The sequence below is a fragment of the Neomonachus schauinslandi genome, chromosome 10, assembly GCF_002201575.2.
Source record: "Neomonachus schauinslandi chromosome 10, ASM220157v2, whole genome shotgun sequence".
Taxonomy (NCBI): Eukaryota; Metazoa; Chordata; class Mammalia; order Carnivora; family Phocidae; genus Neomonachus; species Neomonachus schauinslandi.
The window spans coordinates 126,518,931-126,541,250 of record NC_058412.1 but is presented as its reverse complement, the minus strand read 5'-3'; the positions used below and the strand labels follow the sequence as shown (position 1 = coordinate 126,541,250).

Genomic DNA, 22,320 nt, shown 5'->3' with positions numbered 1-22,320 from the left:
GCACCAGGAAGGTCAAGGCCGGTTGGGGCCCGGGTGGGGAGGTGGGAGGGGCCGCTCCCAGCTCCCTGTTTGCTGACCCGCGTCCGCTTCCTGCCTTTCAGCGGTCGGGATGGAGGTGAGAAGCCGGCCGTGACGCGCGCCCGCGCGGTCCCCTGCACCCCCAGCAGCCCACAGCGCTCCCTGCCCCCCTCCCCCGCAGCGGCCGGCCTTGCCGTCCAGTGACAGCGGCCTGGGGGGGCAGGGGGGGCGGGGGCGGCCGGACCAGCGATGCCGGCGGGCATGACGAAGCATGGCTCCCGCTCCACCAGCTCGCTGCCGCCCGAGCCCATGGAGATCGTACGTAGCAAGGCGTGCTCGAGGCGCGTCCGCCTCAACGTCGGGGGTCTGGCACACGAGGTGCTCTGGCGCACCCTGGACCGCCTGCCCCGCACGCGGCTGGGCAAGCTACGCGACTGCAACACGCACGACTCGCTGCTCGAGGTGTGTGACGACTACAGCCTCGACGACAACGAGTACTTCTTCGACCGCCATCCAGGCGCCTTCACCTCCATCCTCAACTTCTACCGCACTGGGCGGCTGCACATGATGGAGGAGATGTGCGCGCTGAGCTTCAGCCAAGAGCTTGACTACTGGGGCATCGACGAAATCTACCTGGAGTCCTGCTGCCAAGCCCGTTACCACCAGAAGAAGGAGCAGATGAACGAGGAGCTCAAGCGGGAGGCCGAGACCCTGCGGGAGCGAGAGGGGGAGGAGTTCGATAACACGTGCTGCGCAGAGAAGAGGAAAAAGCTCTGGGACCTCCTGGAGAAGCCCAATTCTTCTGTGGCTGCCAAGGTGAGTCTGGGATCTGCGGGCAATTGCACTGGGGGCTCTGCCTGGGTCCCCGGCTGGAGGACCACCGCTGGGGGAGTCTCCGGCTTCTTTCCCAAAGAAGACCAGGAAGGGGGAGGGGCTGTGGCCCAGACCTCAGAGGTGAGCACCAACACCTTTTGACTGTTACTGTTTGCATTGGTTACCTCATCCCTTGATCATTCAATACTTTATACCTCGACTCTGTTGGAGAAGAGGATTTGCGGAGATGTAAACTCCCACAGCAAGAGGGTGGACACTGTAAATAAGAAGGCACAGAGGGACGATAAAGCCTTGCTGGGATGGAGTTGAGTTTGTTCTATATACATAATGCTCCCTCGTGGAGTCCTAGACCCAGGCGGAAGGGGGGGTCACCTGCGATTCTAATACTTATCCCTGTATTTATAACCCCACTTTACCCCAAGGAAGGAATGAAAGCAGCTTACAGATGTGCTTGGAGGACATTGAGATACTATCAGGCAGTTTTAACATAAGTAAGAAAAATGAGGCACAGGGACTCTGAGGGGTAGGTGTGTGCATGCATGATGCACGCAGCTGCCTGTGGATGCTTGTGGGCAAGGGGTCACCCCTGGTTTGTTCTTTATTTATTTGGTGAGTTTATTCCAAGAATGATTTGGTGCAGCTTGTAAAGATGCTTTGGCTGTCGGAAGAGGATGTGAATTTTGAAATAGAGAAAAATGAGGCAATGTGAAAAATGAAGCAGAAGGAGGCGAAAAGGCTTAGATCACACCAAGTGGACCAGTGTGCTGCTGGGTAAAGGCAGAGGGTATGCTGGCCTGAGACAGACTTGGGGTGGGGGGCCAGGCCAGGGAAGGGGGTCAGTGCTGATGAGCTGCTTCTTTGTGTTGGGCTGGGTTCCAGGAATGCCTTGGAGAGATGGGGCCTGTCTTCAGGTGGCCAACGTGCTGGGTGTCGGGAGTAAATGACAACACAGTGTGTTCAGCGCTCTAGAAGAGGTTGTGTGAGGCCCAGGGGGAGCCAGAAATAAGAAGTGTTGATGTCGAAATCCAGGACTACCACGCTGGGAAAGACATGCAGAACACTCTCAAAGAGTGGGGCCAGGAGGGGGGGGCAGGTAGGTAAATGTGTTTGCGGCAAAAGGAAAAAGGCAGGAGGAAGCATCATGTATGTGCTCAGGCTGCCTTGTGTCCCGCCTGGCCTTTCCTTGTGGGATCCCCCTGGCTTAGTTGGCCCTTCACTGAAGGTCCACCTGCAAGGCTGGGTCTGAAGGGGACACTGTGGGGTCCTTTCCCCAGATCTGGTGGCTTGGGGAGAGGCCTCTGAGAGTAGATGCAGGAGGGGGTGGCTGGGAGGAAGGTGGAGGGAGGCCTGAACGTTTTCTCTCTTCCCTGGCAACCCCAAAGAGCATGCAGAGATTTCTAGGCCTGGTTTTCTCTTCTGTGGGCTGCCTCTGACCATAATCCTGCCCTAGGTTTCGTGTCCAGAAACCTTCCTTCTTAAGACAGTCACTCACCCTTAACCGGCTTAGGATCAGCAGACTTATTTTGCTATTTCCAGGCCTGACACGGGTTCCTCCTACACACACCCTGGTTAGGCCCAAATATGACTCTTCCCTGTCCCTGTCCTGTCCCTAAGACATGAGAATGAGGGGCCAAGGAGGGTCGAGTCACCCTCCTAGGGAAGAAGCCGGCAAAGGGCTGTGTTTGGGTTGGCGTCTGGCAGCAAGACAGTGGAGGGAGCTCTGGCTTGCAAAAGGCGCTGTTTGGGAATAAACAGCCTCATCTTGCCCTCGGGTTAATCCGCTCACAGGGACAAGCTTCATGACCTCTCCGTGATCCCAGGCTCAGGCTGTCAGTTCACATTCCTGGCAAATGGACGGTCTAGGACATTCTGCAGCCAGAGCTGAAATGGGGAGGCTCACAGGCAAGCATGATCGTTGGTCCCTCAGTATAGAAATCCTGACCATTGATCAAACATTCACTGTGTATGAAATGTAACAACACAACTGGTCCTCATACCAGCTCTCTGTTATTATCCCGCCTTTCACAAATAGGGAGGTTCGGAGTGGTTGAGTAACTTGCCTAAGGTCACACAGCAGGCAAACAAGAGTAGCCAGAAATTCAAACCCAAGTGTGATTTTGAAGATGTTGTTCTTTCCATAGTGATTAAGTGCCACAGACTTCTCCCCAGTCTCCCTGCTTCCACTTTTGCCCCCTGCAAATCCATTGCCCACACAGCAGCCAGAGGGAGCTTTTCAAATTAGAGACTGGATCACATTATTCATCTGCTTAAAACCCTCCAGAGGTTTCCCACCACACTCAGAATAAAATCCAAACCTTCCACCATGGCATATCAGACAGACCCTACCGAATCGGTCCCCATGTCCTCTCTCTGAGTTCATCTATTCAACTCTCCTCTGGTTCACTGGGCTCCAGTCCACTGGCTTCCTTGCTGTTCCCTACCCAGGGCAGGCTAAAGCCTGCCCCAGGACTTTTACACTTGCTATTCCTGCCACCTGGAATGCTTTGCCCCCCCCCCCCCGTGTCCCATTCCAGCTGCTTCTCCTCATTCCTCATTTGAGCAAGTCCCTGCTCAAATAACCCCTCCGAGAGACCTTCCCGACCCCTGTCTAAAACGTTCTCCTTCCCCTTACTCTCTGCAACCACACTCAATGTCTTTCCTGCCTAGGCTTTGAGCACCACCTGAAATTTTATTTGCTTCCTTTTCTTTCTCACCCTCCAGAGTACGAGCTCCATGAGTTACAATCACAGCTCTGTTCCCAGCACCTGTCAAGGTGGCTGGCCCAGAGGAGCTCCAAATAACTACATGTGGACTGAATGAATGAATCAAGCAGTCAGTCAGTGTGTCTCGGGTTTTGGGGCTCTGTCTCTTGTTCCTCATTGCCTGCCTGCAGCCCAGCTTCCTGGCCTCCTTCAGTCACGTGTACTTTGCCTACCCCACCCCATCCATCCCCCAGGTTGGATGCCTTGCTTATCAGAGCAGCAAAGCCTATGGAAATTTCTCAGAGGCCACAGAATGAGATGGTCAAAGGGAGGATCATTTCTCCGTGGTCGTGAGATGCAGGAACAAGCATATCTCCTATGTTTAGAGCAAGGACAGACCAGGGTCCCAGGCCCAGACCCACCACCTCCCCAGTTTCTGGCCTCAGGCGGGTTCTTCACCTCTGCAAGCCTTCGCCTTCCACCTATAAGATGGAGATGCAAGGCCCTTCTTGCAGGGTCATCATGAAATCATGTTTGTGAAGATTTAGCGCGGTGCCTAGCACATGGGAGTAGGTGGGGCTCGTTGCTATAAATAGGAGCAGAGTCCTTTCTCTATGACTGGGTGGGCTGAGTTGCGACACTCTTTCCTTCTGATAGCAGTACTGGGAGACCGAGCTGACGCTGTTAATAATTGATGGGATGTTCTGGCAACACGGAGACAAACCAAAGTACAGGCTCTAGCCTTCACCGTCAGGGGAGTGAAAATCAAAATCCATTAGGCAAAAGGCAGTGTGATGATTCTTGCTTGGAAGCTGGGGTCAGCCCCGTCCAAGCAGCAGGATTGTGGTCCTGGGCCACCACTGGGTTTCTGCTTTCTTGGAAAAATCTCCAGGTTTTCTTAGCAGGAGAGAGAGGGAAATAATTCGCCAGGCCAGGAGGGTCTGCCTTCCCTGGAATAGTCTCAGGGCATGTATCTCAGTCTGATTGGCTACTGTTGATTGTGCCAGGCGCTAGTTAGCGGTACTTTATATCCCCTATCTCATTGAAATCCCTTCAACAATCCTATCAGGTAATCAGCCAATTTGGACTGCAAGTAACAGAATAGAAAACTAAAAGTGGCCTCTACAAGGAGGAAGATGCATCATCTCACGTAACAGAAAATTCCAAGGTAGCTGGTTTTGGGCTAATGGCTCCATGATACCATCAGGATTCTAGAATCATTCCATCTTTCTCCTCCTCCAGCTCCTGCAGGTGGCTTGGCCCTCAGGCTTGATTCAGCCTCATGTCACAAGACGGCTAATGTAGACCCGTGAGGTCCAACCAGTGAAGAGGGACATTTCATCCCGTGTGCCACCTTTTTCCCTGAGAGGCAAACCTTTCCCAGGAGTCCCCTCAGACTTCTTTTCAAATCCCATTGGCCAGAATCAGGTCACATGCTCATGCTCTCACAGCAGGGAAGCCGGGGAAGGCAAGTGTCCAGCATTTTCAGATGCAGGAAGGAATGGCTTCGATGAGTGGTATTAAGACTCTTTCACGAAGAGAAAATTGAGGCTCTGAGAGGTGAAACCACTTGCTGGAAGTCCCACAATTAAATGCTCAATAAATATTTGTGGCAGGAATGAAAATGGCAGAGCTAGGGCCTGAACCCAGGCTGGTCTGGTTCCCAGCCTGTGTTTCTTAATCCTGGAATCTTGGGCAGATCATTCAAGCTGTCTGCACTTTAGTGAGCTCATTGGCCAAATGGCAGTTAAAGCAATGCCCACCTTTTGGGGCGGTTTTGATGACTCAGTGAGATTTCAGATGTGAATATAATTTGCAAATGGAAAGTACTTTATAAATGTGAATAATCATAATAATTACATATTATTATATTCAAAAGTGGGAGTGGTCTTTATTTAAAGATAGTGGTCAGTATTTTGCCCACCACAGATTTGATTAAGAATCATCTCTGGGTGGGGGTAGGGAGCCTGCCTGGCTCAGTCGGTAGAGTGTGCGACTCTTGATCTCGGGGTTGTGAGTTCAAGCCCCATGTTGGGTATCGAGATTACTTAAAAAATAAAATCTTAAAAAAAAAAAGAATCATCTCCAGGGTCTAGAAGATGTGGTTCAGTTCTCAGGTCCATGGCTTACCAGGAATATGACCTTGGGGGAGTTCCTTCCCTTCTCTGAGTCTTAGTGTCCTCATCTAGAAAATGGGAATTAAAATGGAGCCCACCTGAGAGGGCCACAAGGAGATAATCTGCATAAAGTGCCTGGCACATGGTCAGCATTTGATAAATGACAACAGCGATTATTAGCATTATCAGGGGATTCCTCTCTGCTAGCTACACCCCTGGATGGCAACATCTCCTGTCCCAGTGTTGTGGATTGCCCGATCACTGCCCGCCCCTTTGGGATTTCATGCCTCTAATGTGATGATCCTTCTGCTTCCTTAACCTGAGCCAGGGGGATTCGTGTATTGTCATCAAGAAAAAATGAGGGCGGGGTGTGTGTGTGGGGGGGAGAACCGAAAAAATGAGGGAAACCAATTTGGAATCTATGGGGCCTTTTCAGCGCTATGAGTCATCTGTGGCCGAGGCTCTTGCCAGCCCCAGGTCGGTCATCCTAGATGTTTGTGTTTATTCCTTGGAGACAATATTGCAGAGATCTGGAATCCTGGCTGTGGGGTCACACCGTCCTGGGTTGGAATCCCAGCCCTGCCATTTCCTAGCTCTGTACTTTGGGCAAATCGCTTCACCTCCCCTAGCTTCCATTTCCGAATCTGTAGATGAGGATGAAAATAAACACCCCCACGCCCCACCCCCCACCTCACACGGCTGCCCAAGGGATTAAGTATGATGGTGGATGTAAGGTGCTGAAGCCAGGCATCAGAAATCCAGGATCCCCATTAGATATAAGGAAACACAGAGGATGCTCCAGCAACTTGCCTGGGTCACACTGCAAGTCGGTACAGGTCAGGGACCATTTCCAGGCCTTTCTGACCTCATTGGTACCCTCATCGAGGCTCAAAGATCTTTCCATTCCATTAGGATGCTTGACCAGGATCATACCTTGGCAGCTGGTCTCTCGGGGGTTTTGAAAGACTACAAAATGTGAAAATGTGAAAATGCTTAGGGAGGAAAAGTGTTGGCCAAATGAGCAGTTTGGCCAAAGCTTCATTAACTGAAAGAGAACAAGCTAGCAGTAAACACCAACTCCATACCCAGCACTTTGTGTACGTCCTAGACTTGATAGTAGCATGGATGGGAGCCCTGATTTTAGAGCTGGATGGCCCAAGTTCAAAGTCCGGTTCCTTTACTCACTAACCATGTGATTTGGGATAGACTGCTGTACCTCTCCGTGCCCCGGTTCCTTCATGCATCAATTGAGGGCAGTAACAAAGCCTGTCTCATGGAATTGCTACCAAATTAAATGAGTTAATGTATGCAAAGGGTCTGGCACATAGAAAGCCTTCAGTAACTTTTAGGGGTTTTGTTTTTGGTTTTGTTTTTAATCGTCATTATCTCATTTAATCCTCCTGATGATCCTGCCAGATAAATAAGCTCCTTTTCAAAAAAAAGTCATCGTCTTCTAAAATGAGACATGCTCATTGTAAGGTGAGGTTATATAACTCACTCACCATCGCAGGGGCAGTTGGGGCAGAACGGGGACTCAGCCCCAAGAGAGGAGAGGCCATGTCCCACCCAGATCCTTTTAGCTCTTACCATTTCTGTGCCACCAGCCCAACTCCCAGCTGCCCAACACTTGCAGTCCTTTGCCTTAGAGGCTTCCTCTGGCCAGTGAGTCCAGGAACGACAGGGACCTAATGCCCCACCCAGAGCAGCCCTCCACTGCTGACTGATGGGGGAAGCTGTATAAACACCCCGGCTCCCTCACCCCTGGATTGGGGGGGGTAACTCAGAGGTGCCCCAGAGTTCCTGGTGCCCACAGTATTTCCTTGCTTGATTATAAACGCTGTTTGGCTTCTTTCCCTTCCCTATCTCACGGCCCCTCTCCCCTACCAGTGTTTTCTGGGATGACTTCCCACATAAGCTACTTGTACTTGGATCCTTGTCTTGGGGTCTGGTTCTGGTGGAAGGAACCACAGATCTGTGGGAAATGTCACGTCTTCAGTGTCCTGATTGTCTTGTGGGCTAAAAAAGCATCTTACAACAAAACCCATACCAGAGATCCTCCTAAAAGAAGAGAATCCAGGGCTGGTGGGCTCAGTCAGCCTCACCTCTGTCTCCTGGATAAAATAAGAACTGACAGTGACAGTAGCTACCATCCAGTGCTTATGGAGTGGTGCAGACGCAAGGACCTTTACGGATCTGATGCCCAGGCCACCCTGTGAGGGAGGGACAATTATCTCTACTCGTAGCCATGGAAACGGAGGCCCAGAGAGGTGAAGTGGCTGGCCCACAGTCACACAGGGAATGGAAGGGCTCCCTGACTTTGAGCCCATGGTCTGGCCTCTGGGCTGTGTGAAGAGCCTTCAGGAAGTGAGAAGAAAGCTCCAGGAGCCATCCCCACCTTGCCCTTCTCACCCTGGGGAACATGCTTTGAGGGGAGAGATGGGTTCGGCGTCTTCCACCTGACTTGGGAGTGTTCCTGGCACCTGATCCATCAGGACCCTGCCCTCAAAGGCTACTGGATGGGACTACTAGAGACACAGGATTAGCATTAGGCATTATTTTAATAGGTAGTTTAATAGATAAGGCCCAACCTCCTCCCCGAGGGAGAGAGAGATTCTTGGTTTCGGTGCCTCTGGTAAAGGTGAGCATGACCAGCCAAAATTCACACGTTAATGTCTAGTGCACAGTTCTCCTTAAAATGTTTCTCCGGTGACATAAATAACAAATAAGACGTAATGTCACCACACAAGACATATTCCTAAGGGCCTGGGTTCAAATCCCACCTCCATCACTTCCTGGCGGTGCAAGCACATGGGGCACCTCACCTCTGTAAGACTGGGAAGTAGACATGATAAATAGGGCATACTTCACAGAGCAGTGCTATTCAACTCTGGCTGCACCTTCACATCCCTTGAGCTTTGAAAAACACTTATGCCTGAGCCCCACAATTGGAACACAACCCCCAGATGAGTTCTTGTTTTATTTCTGGCAAAATACATAAAACATAAAATTCACCATCTTAACTGTTTTTAAGTATATCATTGAATGTTAAGCATATGCACATTGTTGTGCAACTGGTCTCCAGAAATTGTTCATCTTGCAAAACTGAAACTCTGTATCTGTTAAGCAATAGCATTCCTTTCCTCACCCCTCAGCCCCTGGCAACCACGATTCCGCTTTCTGTCTCTAAGAATTTGACTGCTCTAGGTGCCTCATATAAATGGAATCATATAGTATTTGTCTTTTTGTGACTGGTTTATTTCACTTAGCGTAATGTCCTCAAGGTTCATCCATGTAATAGCCTATGGCAGGATTTCCTTCCTTTTTAAGGCTGAATAATACTCCGTTGTACGTGTTTACCATACTCTGTTGAGCCATTCATCCATCCATGGATGTTTGGCTTGCTTCCATATTTTGACCGCTGTGAATAGCGTTGCTATGAACCTGGGTGTACAGATATCTCCTCCAGACCTTCTTTGCATTCTTTTGGGTATATATCCAGTAGTGGAATTGCTGGATCACATGGTAATTCTTTTTTTGCTTTTCTGAGGAACTGCCATACTATTTTCCCCAGCAGCTGCACCATTTTGCATTCCCACCAACAGGGCACAAAGTTCCAATTTCTCCACATCCTCATCAACACTTGGTATTTTCTGTTCTTTGGATAATAGCCATTCTTCTGGGTGTGACGTGGTGTCTCATTGTGGTCTTGATTTGCATTTCACTAATGACAAGTGATGTCGAGCATCTTTTCATGTGCTTGCTGGCCATTTGTACATATTCGTTAGAGAAATGTCTATTCAAGTAATTTCCCTGTTTTCTAATCAAGTTGTTTGTCTTTTTGTTGTTGAGTTGTAGAGTTCTTTATATATTCTGGATATTAACCCCTTATCAGATCTATGATCTGCACATATTTTTCCCCATTCTGTAGGTTGCCTTATCACTTGGGTGATTGTGTCTTTGATGCACCTAAGTTTTAAATTTTGATGAAGACCTATTTGTCTCTTTTTTTCTTTGATTGCCTGTGTTTTGGTGTCGTATTCAAGAAGTCATTGCCTAATCCAATGTCATGAAGCTCTCCTCCTATCTTTTCTTCTAAGAGTTTTATACTTTTAGGTCTTACATTAAGGTCTTTGAAACATTTTGTGCTAATTTTTGTGTGTGGTGTGAGGTAAGGGACCAACTTTATCATTTCGCATGTGGGCACCCAGTTTTCCAGCACCATTTGCTGCTCTGGATGACTTTGACTCTTGGGGAGAGCCCTGGGGTAGGGAGGGTCAGAGGTCCTAACAGGCATAGAGCTCTGTGCACAGTGCTGGGGACATAGGGAGGTGCTGTCTGGGTAATTGTTGACAGAGATAAGGGACAGTCCCTGAAACACCCAGCATGGCTCCACCATTCCTCTTCCACTCATGAAAGTTTTGTGGAATGCAAGTGAAAGACAGTGAAACACAAGCATGGGTGACACCTGTCTGGAATGTGGCCACTTCTCACCGCCCCACTGCTGCATCCCTGACTCAGGCCCCCATCCTCTCCCATCTGAACCACTGCAGGAGCCTCTTCCTGTCTGTGCTTCCATCTTCACACTACCCCCACAGTCTGTCCCCCACACGCAACCAGAGGGACTTTTATGAGTCAGATCTGCTCACTCCCCTGCTCAGAATCCTCCCTGATGGAGAAGACAGTGTGTGCTAAGGCCCTGGGGCAGGAGCATGTCTGGGTCAGTCAAGGAACAGCCAGGTGACCAGTGTGGCCGGAGCAGAGTGAGCCAGCAGGGGAGCTGGGGAGATAAGATCAGAGGGCTGAACTTGTCTGTCGCTGTTGGACCGTGGCCTTTCTACTGAGCCTCCACACAGGCCTCCCTGCATCGAGCCTTCCTCTGCAGAGAACCAGAGCCATCTTTCTCAAGTATAATCTGCTCACATCATCCCCTTCCAGAAACCCTTCTAAGGTTCTCACTGCTCCCAGGATAAAGTCCAAACTCCTTAGTTGACCTTCAAGGCTCCAGCCAACCTCTCCACCTTCACTTCCTTCCATACCTTCTCCCTGACCCCTCTACTCATTCCACACCCACCTCTGGCATTCCCGGACTACACCATCCTTCCCTAGTCCTGCTCTACACCTTTGCCCAGACTGATTGTTCTGCCTTGCACCTCCTTCTTCCTCTTGTCTGCCTGCAGTCTCTCTTTCCTCCCTTCACCACCCACATCCTCTTCAGGCAGCCCTGACTGCTCCCTCCTCTGTGCTCCAAAAGCCTGATGTTCATACCTTCCTCACACAAAACACTGTGAAGAGTAGCTTATGGGATGTTCTGTGGATGCCAGGCCTGGCCCACAGAGAGACAAGGATGCTTTAAAAAGCAGGCTTTGCAACCTGACTGCCTGGATTCAGATCCCAGCTCAGGGATGATTCAAGCTGTGTGTCCTTGATGGGATGACTTAACTTCTCTGGGCTTTGACTTCCTGATCCATAATTTGGGGAGTCTCACAACAGCTAGGGTGACGGTTCTATACGAGGCACTCAGAGCAGTCCCTGGGCACTCAGCGAGTGTTCAGGACAAGTTAACTATTGTTATTATTTTTGCTTAAGTGTTAGTAAACATTTATTGAGTGAATGAGTGAGCAAACTTGCGTGATTGTGTGTTGATTGATCGGAGTGATCTCCCCTACAAAGCAAGGGTCTCCCAGGTGTATCCCCTCCCATTTTCTCCCACCATCCTTGTCTCTACCTGCCCACTCCTATGCCCACACTTCCTGGGCCAGGAAGAAGTGACCTCTGGCCTTCCATTCACAACAAGGAGACACAATGAAATTAGACACTTGAGGTGTTTTCCTCATGCCCTGACTGTTCCATTTTTGCTCTGCAGCAAGACCGGTCTCCACCATAATTGCCCAATGTGGCCTGCCAAGTGGATGCTGTCTGAGAGAATAATGTTACATTCGACAATTCCACACCATCACTCACATCCACCAGGTAATGGACCTGGAATCAAACGGCTTCTAAAAATAGACCATCATATTTCACTAATTGCTGCCCAGGGCCCATCCTTGAGTCTTTCAAGGCCTGTGTGATCTTTGAGGCCCTTGACCTTGGTCAGCTCTGCCTCTTAGAGTCCCTGTGGACCCAAGTGTGCCAATGAGGCAGCCCACAATTGCCCTGCCAGGGGTGTGTGGGAAGCAAAATGAAGGTAGAGCTAAGATGATGATATTGAACCTGCCTTCCATTTGTTCATCGTGCCTGGAATCCCCACTCTCTTTGAAGGGATCGATTTTCCTTTATCTCCTATGCCATGGATATGTTTACACATCATTTATTATTCCTTGAAATAGTGACCACAATTTCATTCATCATCCTCTCCTCTTCCTGGGACAATCCTTTTGGTTTCAAAGTTGGCTTCCATTCTGTGCTCCTCTGGATCTTATAACTTCATGTGGGTGTATGTGCATGTTTTGAGCTCCTGCTTCAATGCCACCTGTTGTTTGTGCGACAAATATCCATTGCTTATTACTGTATTCTATGCACTGTGCTGGGTGCTTGAGAAGCACTTGTGTATCTATTAGTTAGGATTCTTTTGGTTGCAGGTAACAAATATACAGCTCAAACAGACCGAAGCAGAAAATGTAACTGAAAAGTCCTGGGTTAGGGATGGCTTCAGGCAGGGCTGGATCCAGGGACTGATATGTCATCAGTACTTGGTGTCTAATATCTCTAAGTTCTGGCCTTTCAGCAGGCTCTACCAACATGGCTGGAAAGATAATCTCCAGCAACTCCAGGCTTCTATCCTGTGGGGAAAGCAAGTTTCTTTTCAAATAGAGCCAGCAAAACCCTGGGACTAATTTTCATTGGCCCATCCCTAAGCCAATCACTTCAACCGGTCTGGATCACATCTTAGTGACTAGAGCTGGGAAGAGCCCAAGAGATGGAAGTAAAACAGGTGGCACCCCAGGGAGAGACTGAGGTGCTGCTACCAAGAGCGGGGGGGAATAAATGTAAGCTATAAAAATAATCCACAGCCATCATGGAGCTTCTAGGCTCCTGGAGGGAGATGGGCATTAACCAAATAAAAATGTAAATGGCAATAATCACACAGTGTAATCTGTATGCTGTGAAGGAGAGAAGCAAGATGTTTTGGTAGAAAACAACAGGGTGTGGTCAGAGAGGTCCTCTCGGTCCAGGTGGCCCTTTCTGAGAACCTGAACTTGACTTCTCTCCTTCCCAAATTGCAGAAATGACCTTTCTTCCATGAATTCTGTCTTTCTCTCTTGTGCCCTTTAACATGCTCCCTATTGGATTCTATATTCTGCTGAACTTGTTTTATCTCCCCAAGTAAAGCAGGAAGTTCTCAAAGTCTAGGACTGTATCTTCTTTGTTTCTGTGATCTAAGGCAGGGTGGGTGGGCTGCTCGATTCGTTCATGAAGTTCTATTGGAACGCCTGCCATGTTCATTTATTTACCTATTCTTCAAGGCTGCTCTGAGCTACAATAGCATTTCCGGAAGTAGTTATATCCTAACGTCGCTCCAGGGCCGGATGCAGAGGAGGGGCTTCGTTAGAAGGGTTTGTTGGAGGGCCAGAGGGAGGGAATGAAGGCACAAGCTAGCTGTGTGACCTTGAGCAGATTACTTAACCTCTCTGGGCCTCTGGCTTCAGATCTTGCAAAGCCAGCTGCCTCTTCTCATCCTTCAGATCTTGGCTCATATGTCACCTGTTCAGAAAGGCCCTCCCTGACCTTGAATGACCAATTTGGATGTGGCAGCATTTACACTCTTTCCGTGATGGAATGTCTCTCTGGTTTATTTTGAGGTTAGGCCCACCTGGGGCAGGCGCCCTTCCCCTCCTCTTACCAAAGCTTTCGCTTGTCTCCTATGTCACGGCTGGTAGGATAAGTGGAAAGAACTCTGGTTTGGAACTCTGGAGACTTGGGTTAATAATCCCAACACAGCCACATATATGAGCTATGAGAACCTGGGCAGACAGACCCTTCAGCTCTCTGGCCTCAGCTTCCCCGGCTGAAAAATGGGTGTGGTAGCTCTGGCAAGCAGGAAAGACTGGTGCGCCGGAGTGGCCAGCATGTTGCCCGGCCAAGTGCAAGTGCTTTGTTCGAGTTGTTGGTTTTCCTTTTCCCCTCCTTTTCTCAAGAGGGAGAAAGGAAAGATAGTCTACCCCAAACCTTGCCATGATCTGGCCTCCAACTACGACATCTTGCCTGCTCGAATTCTTCATACAATGACTGTGCCAAGGAGAGGCTGGAAGGTAGGCAGCTTTCTCTTACATAAAGCGCTATGCAAATGCGACCCAAGGCAAGTCCCCTAGTCCCGCTCCCTGTCCTTCCAGGTTGCTGCCCCCAAGCCCCCCACCCCTACCTAAACATTTCAGACCCTTGCTGGCCTCAAGACTGGGAGAAGAGACCAATCTAAAGAGGTCATTTTCCAGACAGACTGGAGAGATCCGTTGGTGGGTGTGTGCGTGCTTAATGCCCCTAATTACTGAGCGATGCCATGGCGGGGCTGGCTATAGACTTTGACGGGATGTAGTGCCAAACAAAAATGCAGTTCCCCTCGTTCAAAAATTCATAAGAATTTCAAGACCATGAAAGTAGAGCCGGCAACCAAGCTTGGGGTCCTTCGAATCACAGGACGCTGTGGGACCATGTAGGCTGCACCCCCACGAAGCCAGCCCTGCCTACTAGGAAGGAAGACTCAGAAGTCCTGGGAGTGAGGAGTAGAAGGTCCCTCAGTCCCAGAGAATCTCTCAAGGAAAAAGGGTTTCTTCGGGGACCTTGAACTCAGATGGCCACAGGGGCCAGGGAGGTGGTGTTAACAAGCAAAGCCGTTGGCTGGAAGAATTGGGATACGTCAATGAGCAAGACCATGAACACTCAGCCTTGGTGTCAAGGAGGCAGCAGGGAGCGGTGGGGACTGGAGCACACACGTCCATCAAAAGATGCAGCTGCTATTCAGCTCTAGGCTGGGTTCTGGGCCCAGCCAGAGATTTTTTTTTGAAGAAGAAGAAGAATTATTTATTTATTTGAGAGGGTGCGCACATGTGCAAGTGAGGGGAAGGGCCGAGGGAGAGAGAGAGGGAGAGAAGCAGACTCCCCGCTGACCACGGAGCCTGACGCACGGTTCAATCTCAGGACCCTGAGATCGTGACCTGAGCCGAGATCAAGAGTCAGACTGTGAACTGCCTGAGCCCCCCAGGTGCCCCCAGAGATTTTAATTTTTTCATGTGAGATATCCCAAGTTATTAATATTGGCAAATAATTTTTTAAAAAATTGAACACATTTGAGTGGGCCAAACAGAACAGTCATGTGGACCACTTTCAGCCCTCAGGGCTCCACTTTTTGACTCTTGAGGCACAGAGCCTTCTGATGGCTAGAAATGGGAAGAAGGGTCATTTCTGGTCTGTGAGGCTCTCCCATCTAGGAGAGGGAGATGAGGGTAGGGCTTGGGTGACAGAAGCAGCTGGTCCTCCCCTCCCTTCTCACCACTCTGACAGCAAGCACAAGACAGGGTGGCAGGTGTTTGTTGAATGAATGACTGTCCTCCCCAGCTGGGACTTGGCTTCAAAACCCAAGGCACCCCCAGCGGGTGCCAACACAAGTCAGGGAAATCCTTAACTAATTAGTTAACAGGAACCAACGTCCCCCTACCCAACCTCCAACTAGAGCAGGAAGAAAAAGCTGCTGTAACGCTGTAAAAAGCAGTGCATCTTGAGTCAGCAAACTGGACTGGTTCTGAGTCTCAGGTTTCTCATCGGTAAAATGGGAATAGCAAGTTCCCAAGGGTTGTCCAGAGGACTGGATGAGAAGAAGCATGTAAAGTGCTCAGCGAAGTGTCTGATACACAAAAAATATAAGCTGGTGTTATTTTTATTTTCATCTTCCTCTCCTCCCCATCGGAGCATCTGGCTTATTTCTAGGGGCTGTGGGCCTATGCCAGAGTCTGTTGTGTAGAATTAAACTTTAGATCCTCGCAAAGTAGTATCAGCTCTATAAATTCAGGCTGGGAAGCATGAGGGTTCAGGAATTTTTGGCAGAGATTGGGGGCCCAGGATGGGAATTCTGAGGTTGGTTCAAGGTTGGAATTATGCTGCTCAAGATCACAGCAGTGATGTTCGTTGTTGGGACACTGGCATTCAGGGTCACAGTTCTGGAGTTCAAGGTTAGAAGGCTGCCATCCATTGTCAGAATCCTCAGATCTGTAACTGGACCCAAGGAGTACAGGGCTAGAGTACTGCTACTCATGATCAAAACTCTAGCGGGCAAGGTCGGAACGCTGATGTTCCAGGCTGGAAGTCATGTTCAGAGTCTGAGTTTTGAGGGTCAAGGTCAGGACACTTCAGTGGTGTTCATGACTGGAATTCTGGCGGGCACATTCAGAACCTTGGTGTTCGGTGTCGGAACTCTTGTCCCTGACTCCTTATTTTTTGGGTCTCATCCCTTATGTGTGTCATTAATGCTTCATCGTCTACCCCCTGGCAGCAGTTCCTGAAGAAAGGCAAACCACAGAAGGTCCCCAAACCTCCATTTAGCCAGTGGGATTCTGTTATTTATGCCTCTTTCTCTTACTGTTTCTGACGCCCATCCACTCAGGAGGTGCTCTCAGGAGTGACATCCTCAGGAAGGCAGCTGAACAATGACTCCCCTGCCAAGGACCCTTGACCTGTTGTCAACCCCATTTAATTTACCTTTTCTTGCTGGTTGACCTGGAGCAGGCCCCAGGAAGCAGCCCTGCCCCAGATCTCACCTCCTTGTGCTCCAAAGAAAGGCAGACGGGGTCAGGCCAGGGTCCAAAAAGATGCCAAGGGCTTGTGGCTTCCCAGCCCCGGGAGATGTGTGGCTGGCAGCGGAGTAGTGTGGGGAAGCGGAATAGTGTGCTGGTCACTCCGGGCACCACGAATGCACTGTTAGCATCAGCTGGCGGGGGGCAGCTTCATCGATGGTGGGAGGCGGGGGCTCTGCAAGATCACCTTTCAGCTCTACTTACCATGTGCGTGTGCACGTGGTGGGCACTCAGTGCTAAGGTGGCTGGCAGAGACCAGCCGCTAGGTCTCATCCCCGAGGAAATGACTATAGCTCCCCTCCCCCCACCTTCACGCTCCCCCTCCCCCACCTTCACACTCCATTCCTTTACCTTCCTTATTTTGTTCATAGCCCTTTTCACCACCTGGTATATTATATATTTATCTGGTTCATCTCACCACACCATAAGCTCCATCAGAGAGGGACTTGGTCAGGTTTTGCTCGTTTTCTCAGTGGTTAAATCTGAGCCTAGGGCGCCTGGGTGGCTCAGTCGGTTAAGCGGCTGCCTCCGGTTCAGTCATGATCCTGGGGTCCTGGGTTCGAGTCCACATGGGGCTCCCTGCTCTGCAGGGAGCCTGCTTCTCCCTCTCCCTCTGCCTGTCGCTCCCCGTGCTTGTGCTCTCTCTCTCTCTGTCAAATAAATAAATAAAATCTTAAAAAAAAATCTGTGCCTAGAATAGTAGTTATGAAATAAAATTTATTGAGTGAATGAATAAACGAATGAATTTGCCCCTTCAGGTATGGTCTTAGAGAGTTTTTTGGGCCTCATATCATTTCACTCAGAGCCTGCCTCCGGTCTTATCCACTTTATCTATACAGAGTTTTTGGATGGGGGTGAGGGACAGTGGCAGTAGGGAGGGGCATTAACTCCTCCATAACTTCTTATTGCTCTTAGGATAATTTCCAAATCCCTTATCTGGTCACTAAAGGCCTATAAGAACTACTACCCACCTTCATATTACACACATCATATGACTCCCTATCTCCTTTCTCAGATCCCCAGGCTCCATTCAGGGTCTTACCTCAGGATCTTTGCACATGCTGTGCTAACTAGAACAATCTTGCACCCCCCACCCTGGCCCCCTTGGCCTCCTTAACTCATCTTCGATGACTCTATGTAAGCATCTTTCTCTTGACTTCCCAAACTTGATGTCATTTCCCTCATGATGGGCCCTGGCATTTCTTCTAAGAATTTGTCGTTAGAGGGGTGCCTGGGTGGCTCAGTCGTTAGGTGTCTGCCTTTGGCTCAGGTCATGGTCCCAGGGTCCTGGGACCGAGCCCCACATCGGGCTCCCTGCTCAGCAGGAAGCCTCCTTCTCCCTCTCCCACTCCCCTTGCTTGTGTTCCCTCTCTCGCTGTGTCCCTCTCTGTCAAATAAATAAATAAAATCTTAAAAAAAAAAAAAAGAATTTGTCATTAGACCCCCTTGCTTTTGTCAGTGCTTTTGGATTCCAGAATTCAACACTGGGGGATAATCAGAACTGGAGGTTTCTTATGAGGGAGGTGGCCAGGGCCCATTCCTTTTTACTCAGAAAACTGTAGAACCTGGCCCTCCTCCCAGATGTGAGATGTTCTCACTCAAGGGAGGAGTTTGTCTCCCAAGGAGATTTCTTAGCTGCCTTCCAAAGCCTGTCCTATATAGCCCATCACCATGGGTTCTTGGTCCCTTCAGTTACTTCCCACCCTCCAGCTGTCCAGGCTGAGAGCAGGGCCTCCCTGGGGACTCAGAGGAGTTTAGAGGTGCAACCCAGTCTCTCTCTCTCTCTGACAACACCCATGTAACACCCATATACCACTCATACATCACTCTTTACAGACAGACATTATTAACTCATTCAGCCCTCACTGCACCCTCTGAGGAAGGTACTGTTATTATTCCCATTTTACAGATGAGGAAACTGAGCCCGGGAGGTTGAGTGACACATGCAAGGAGGCAGCTAAAAGGCGGCAGGCAGGTTTGAGCCCAGTCCCTGCACCAGTGCACACCCCCTCCTTCCCTCACTTCCTCGTTTAACTCCCAGGCTTCTTGTCTTTCTTTTTGCTCTTCTCCCTTTTCGCCTAAGTAACCCAAACTCTCCTTGTTGTGTGGATGCTTTGTTGTATTCCTCAAGTTCCAGAAATCATAAGGGCAGTGTTTTGTTTTTTTCCCATCTTTATGATGTAAAGGAGAGAGGAGGGGAAAGGTGGGAGTTTTCCATTTGATTTGCTGGAGAATGGGGTGAGGAGAGGAGGCACATGTCCTCCCAGGGGCCTGAAAGGCTCCATGCGGGCAAGACCCTCTACCTCTCTGACTTCATCTCCTAGCTTCCTGTGCGCAGCCATACTGATTGCATACTTACTAAATTCCTTCCTGCCTCAGGGCCTTTGCACATGCTTCTCCCTCTGCCTAGAATGCTTTTCCTCTCTTCTTCACCCACTTATTGCCTGCTCATCCTGAAGCTCCGGAATCTCCAGGAAGACTTCTCTGATTTCTGAATAGGTCAAACCCCCAGTTATGGTTTTCAGAGTTCTATGTGCAGACTCTCTTGGATGTCCCCTGTTCCCATTGTAATTTCACATCCATGTAAGCAGTTATCTGATTTCTACCTGCCCTCCCCCACTCGGAGTGGACTGTGAGCTCTCTGATGGCAGGATTTGTCTGCTGTGTTCGTCTGTCTCTCCTGCTCCTGGCATTGTGCTTCCCTCCTTGTAAGCATTCTGTAAAATTGTGTTGGATATGTGGGTGGGGGGGCAGGTGAATGGATGGATGGATGGATAGATGGGTGAATTCAGAGGTTATCACAGTAGGCAGAAAGCAGACATCACACTCCTTTCAGTGGGGAGTGGGTGAGATAGTCTGAAATGTCTAGCTGAGACTCCAACCAGAAGTTTCTTATTGTCCCAAACTGAAAGGAACAAGGGCACCAAATATCTTCACAAATAGCCAGATCTTCTCTGGTGCTCCAAATGTGTTAAATGATCATTACAGTGTCTTTTAAGAGCTTTTAAAAGGTACCTACTTAGGTTCTAAAGGGTGCTATTGAATTTTCCTTAAGCACATGCTGCATATAGAGACTCTAAACCCAGGAAACGGAAGTTCTGAGGGATCCTGGTGAATTTGCCAGAAATGGGGTTTATTTGGAAGCTGTACTACATTTGGGGGCAAGTGAACATGGTTCGGATCTCAGTTGTACCGCTAGTGCTCGAGGCCTTGGAAGGTCACTCCCTTCTCTGAACTGACATCTTCTCCAAAGTCCATCCTATGAGCACCAAGGCCAGCAGAAAGAGAGATCTTTTTCCTGGCTGTTCCAGCAAAAGCTCCAGAATTGGCTCTGACTGGACACACTTTAGCGATGTGCTCATTTCAGAAATGATTCCTGTAGCCAGAGGAGAACGTAAGTGAGGGGACCTGCTTGGGTGATAGACCACCACTGGGTCCAGGAGAAATACCTAAAATAGGATTTGCTTAATATTCTTCTTTAAATTAATTCACTGATTTAAATAAAATAAGTTGTTTTAAGTTGGAAATTGGATATTCTGAACAAACGGTACCATTCACCATAAATCGTGTTGCGAAATTCTAGCCAGATGCTGGAGCCTGACACCTGCTGTCTTTGGGTCAAAAGGGAAGATGTACACGTGTTAGAGAAGCCTTAAAATCCTGTTAGCTTCGAACTACACTTTCCCCTTTAGGGAGTCCGAAGGTCGGAAGGAGAACTGGAAAGGCACTCGTCACGCTGAATCAATGTGATTTGACGTCTTATCCCTGTACAGCTATACGTGGGAATCATCTGAGGATCTTTGGAAGCCCCAATGCCAGGTCACCCCCAGACCAATTAAATCAGAATCTCGAGGCGTGGCTCCCAGGGACTGGTACTTTTCAAAGCTCCCAAGGTGATTCTACTGTGCAGGGAGGTTGAGAAATCCGGATTTCAATGTGTCTAGTACTGGTGGTGTGTGTCCCACACTGGTGTGCCCGGGGTCCACTGGGCTGCAGGAAGGGGCTCCCTGGGAGACTGGGGTGCCCTGGGTTGGTCAGGGTGTGCCAGAGAGTAGGATCCTGTTTCTGCAAGGAATGAACTGAGCAGGAGTCCAGGGAGGGTCATTTAACACTCTCGAATGGGAAGGAAGCACGTGTCCTTCTCCCAGTCCAGAAGGATTAGATTCTTGGGACAAAATTTGGCTCTCCTCCTGATGCCACCCCCGCTATCTGGCACCCACTCCTTGTTACCTGAACCGGCTGCTACCTCTCTCCATCCATCTGTCAACCATCCCAGACCCAGCTCTGCTGCTCATCAGCTGTGTGGCCTTGAGCAAGTCATTCAGCTTCTCTGGTCTTCAGGTTCCTCATCTGCATAATGGGAGCACACTGCTGAGCCCTGTGATCCTTAAGGGCATTTCCCCTTTGGGCACCTGTGAGTTTTCACCAGGGAGGCAGCCACAGGCTAACCCCACATCCAAGCCTTTGGTTGGGGGTTCCCAAGCCCTAGCAGAATTCAGATTCCCAGGTCTGTCCCCCAGACCACAGAATCAAGGTCTCTCGTGGCAGCTCAGGATCTACATTCTAACAAGGATCTCAGTCGATGCTGATGCAGGCAGCCCTCAAAGCACACTTTAAAAGCATCTTGCCTGTGCCTTAGGGTCCAAGCCCCTTAGCCAGAGATGCACCCATACGAGCCTCAGCCTCTGCACAGCGGCCTCCTTTTTGCAGGTGAGGAACAGGCTCAGGGAGGCCAAGTCATGTGCCTAAGACTCAGCCAGGGCTGGGATTCGAACGCCGAACCTGCCAAACTCCAAAGCTGGTGTTCTCCTGTTTCTCACTGTCCATTTTTACATGGCAACTTCCACCAGTGGCCATCTTTCTCCCTTGCCTGCTTTTATTATTATTGTCTCTCCGTAGTAATTGTTACCTTCTTGCTTTCCGCACTCCTGGCCCACTTGAGTATATGCTCCACGGGAGCAGGGGTTCTGGTCTGTGTACTACGAGCACCTGACTTCGTGCCTGGTACACAGTAGATGCTTAATGAAGGAGTCACTGTGGACCTCTCCAAGCCTCAGTTTCCCCATGTGTAGAATGGAGCCCTTGGCTTGCCCACCTCAACATGCTGAGCTCATAACAGGTGTTTTGCTCGCTATAGAGTGCTATGCCCAGAGGAGGAGGGTTTAGTTTGGCAGAGGTGAAGGTGAGGAGGGGCCCTGCTCAGGACCGAAGGGTCTGGTGCCTTTTGCTGTGGGGGTGGGGGCCAGGCCCTCACCTTCCCAAGGACCCTCCGCCCCCTGCTCCTACTCCGCCATATCACCTCCCCACAGGGTCAGATCTCACCACCACCCTCCCAGGGCCTGTCCCGGGGCCTCCCCTGAGGCCCAGCCAGGCTGCTTTGTCTTTCTTCACCTTGTAACTTCATCTGCGCTGTCTGCTGCTGGAGCCGGCCCGTCTTGTCCTGGGTCAGGCCAGTGGGCATATCCGCTCGGAGGACCCAGAGACTGCTGTTCCCCTGCGCTACCTACGGCGCCTCGCAGACCCCAGCGTCCTGCAGACGTGAGAGAAGGCCCTGTCAGCCCTGATGTGCGAAGTGCCATTTTTGGGGGGTGGGGTGGGCTGATTTTTTTGTTTTTCAAACACTGGATGCAGTGGCCTGCCCTGGAGGGCGGTGGAAACAGTCTCCCCTCTGTGCCTTTTCTTCTTTCTTCTGAGGGTTGGCCCTCAGTGGGCCAAGTGGGGTTGCCCCCACTTGCTGGCACGTGGGGGAGGTGTAGGTCCTGATGAGTTCATGCAATAAAGGGGCCTTACCCACATCCCCTTTTCTGGCTAGCATACCCCACAGCCCCCCTGACTGCCTGGGGGATTGCAAACTACAACCTTCCCCCT

The 22,320-nt window shown here is 50.1% G+C and overlaps 1 protein-coding gene across 1 annotated transcript in view; it reads left to right on the top strand.

Moving 5' to 3' along the window:
- Nucleotides 1-267: 267 nt before the first annotated feature.
- Nucleotides 268-22,320, top strand: part of KCNB1 (potassium voltage-gated channel subfamily B member 1) — a 90,729-nt gene continuing 68,676 nt past the window's right edge. The window contains exon 1 of the mRNA XM_021685924.2: nucleotides 268-834. Within this exon, the coding sequence (XP_021541599.1) occupies nucleotides 268-834 (567 nt within the window). The remainder of the gene's footprint in view (nucleotides 835-22,320) is intronic.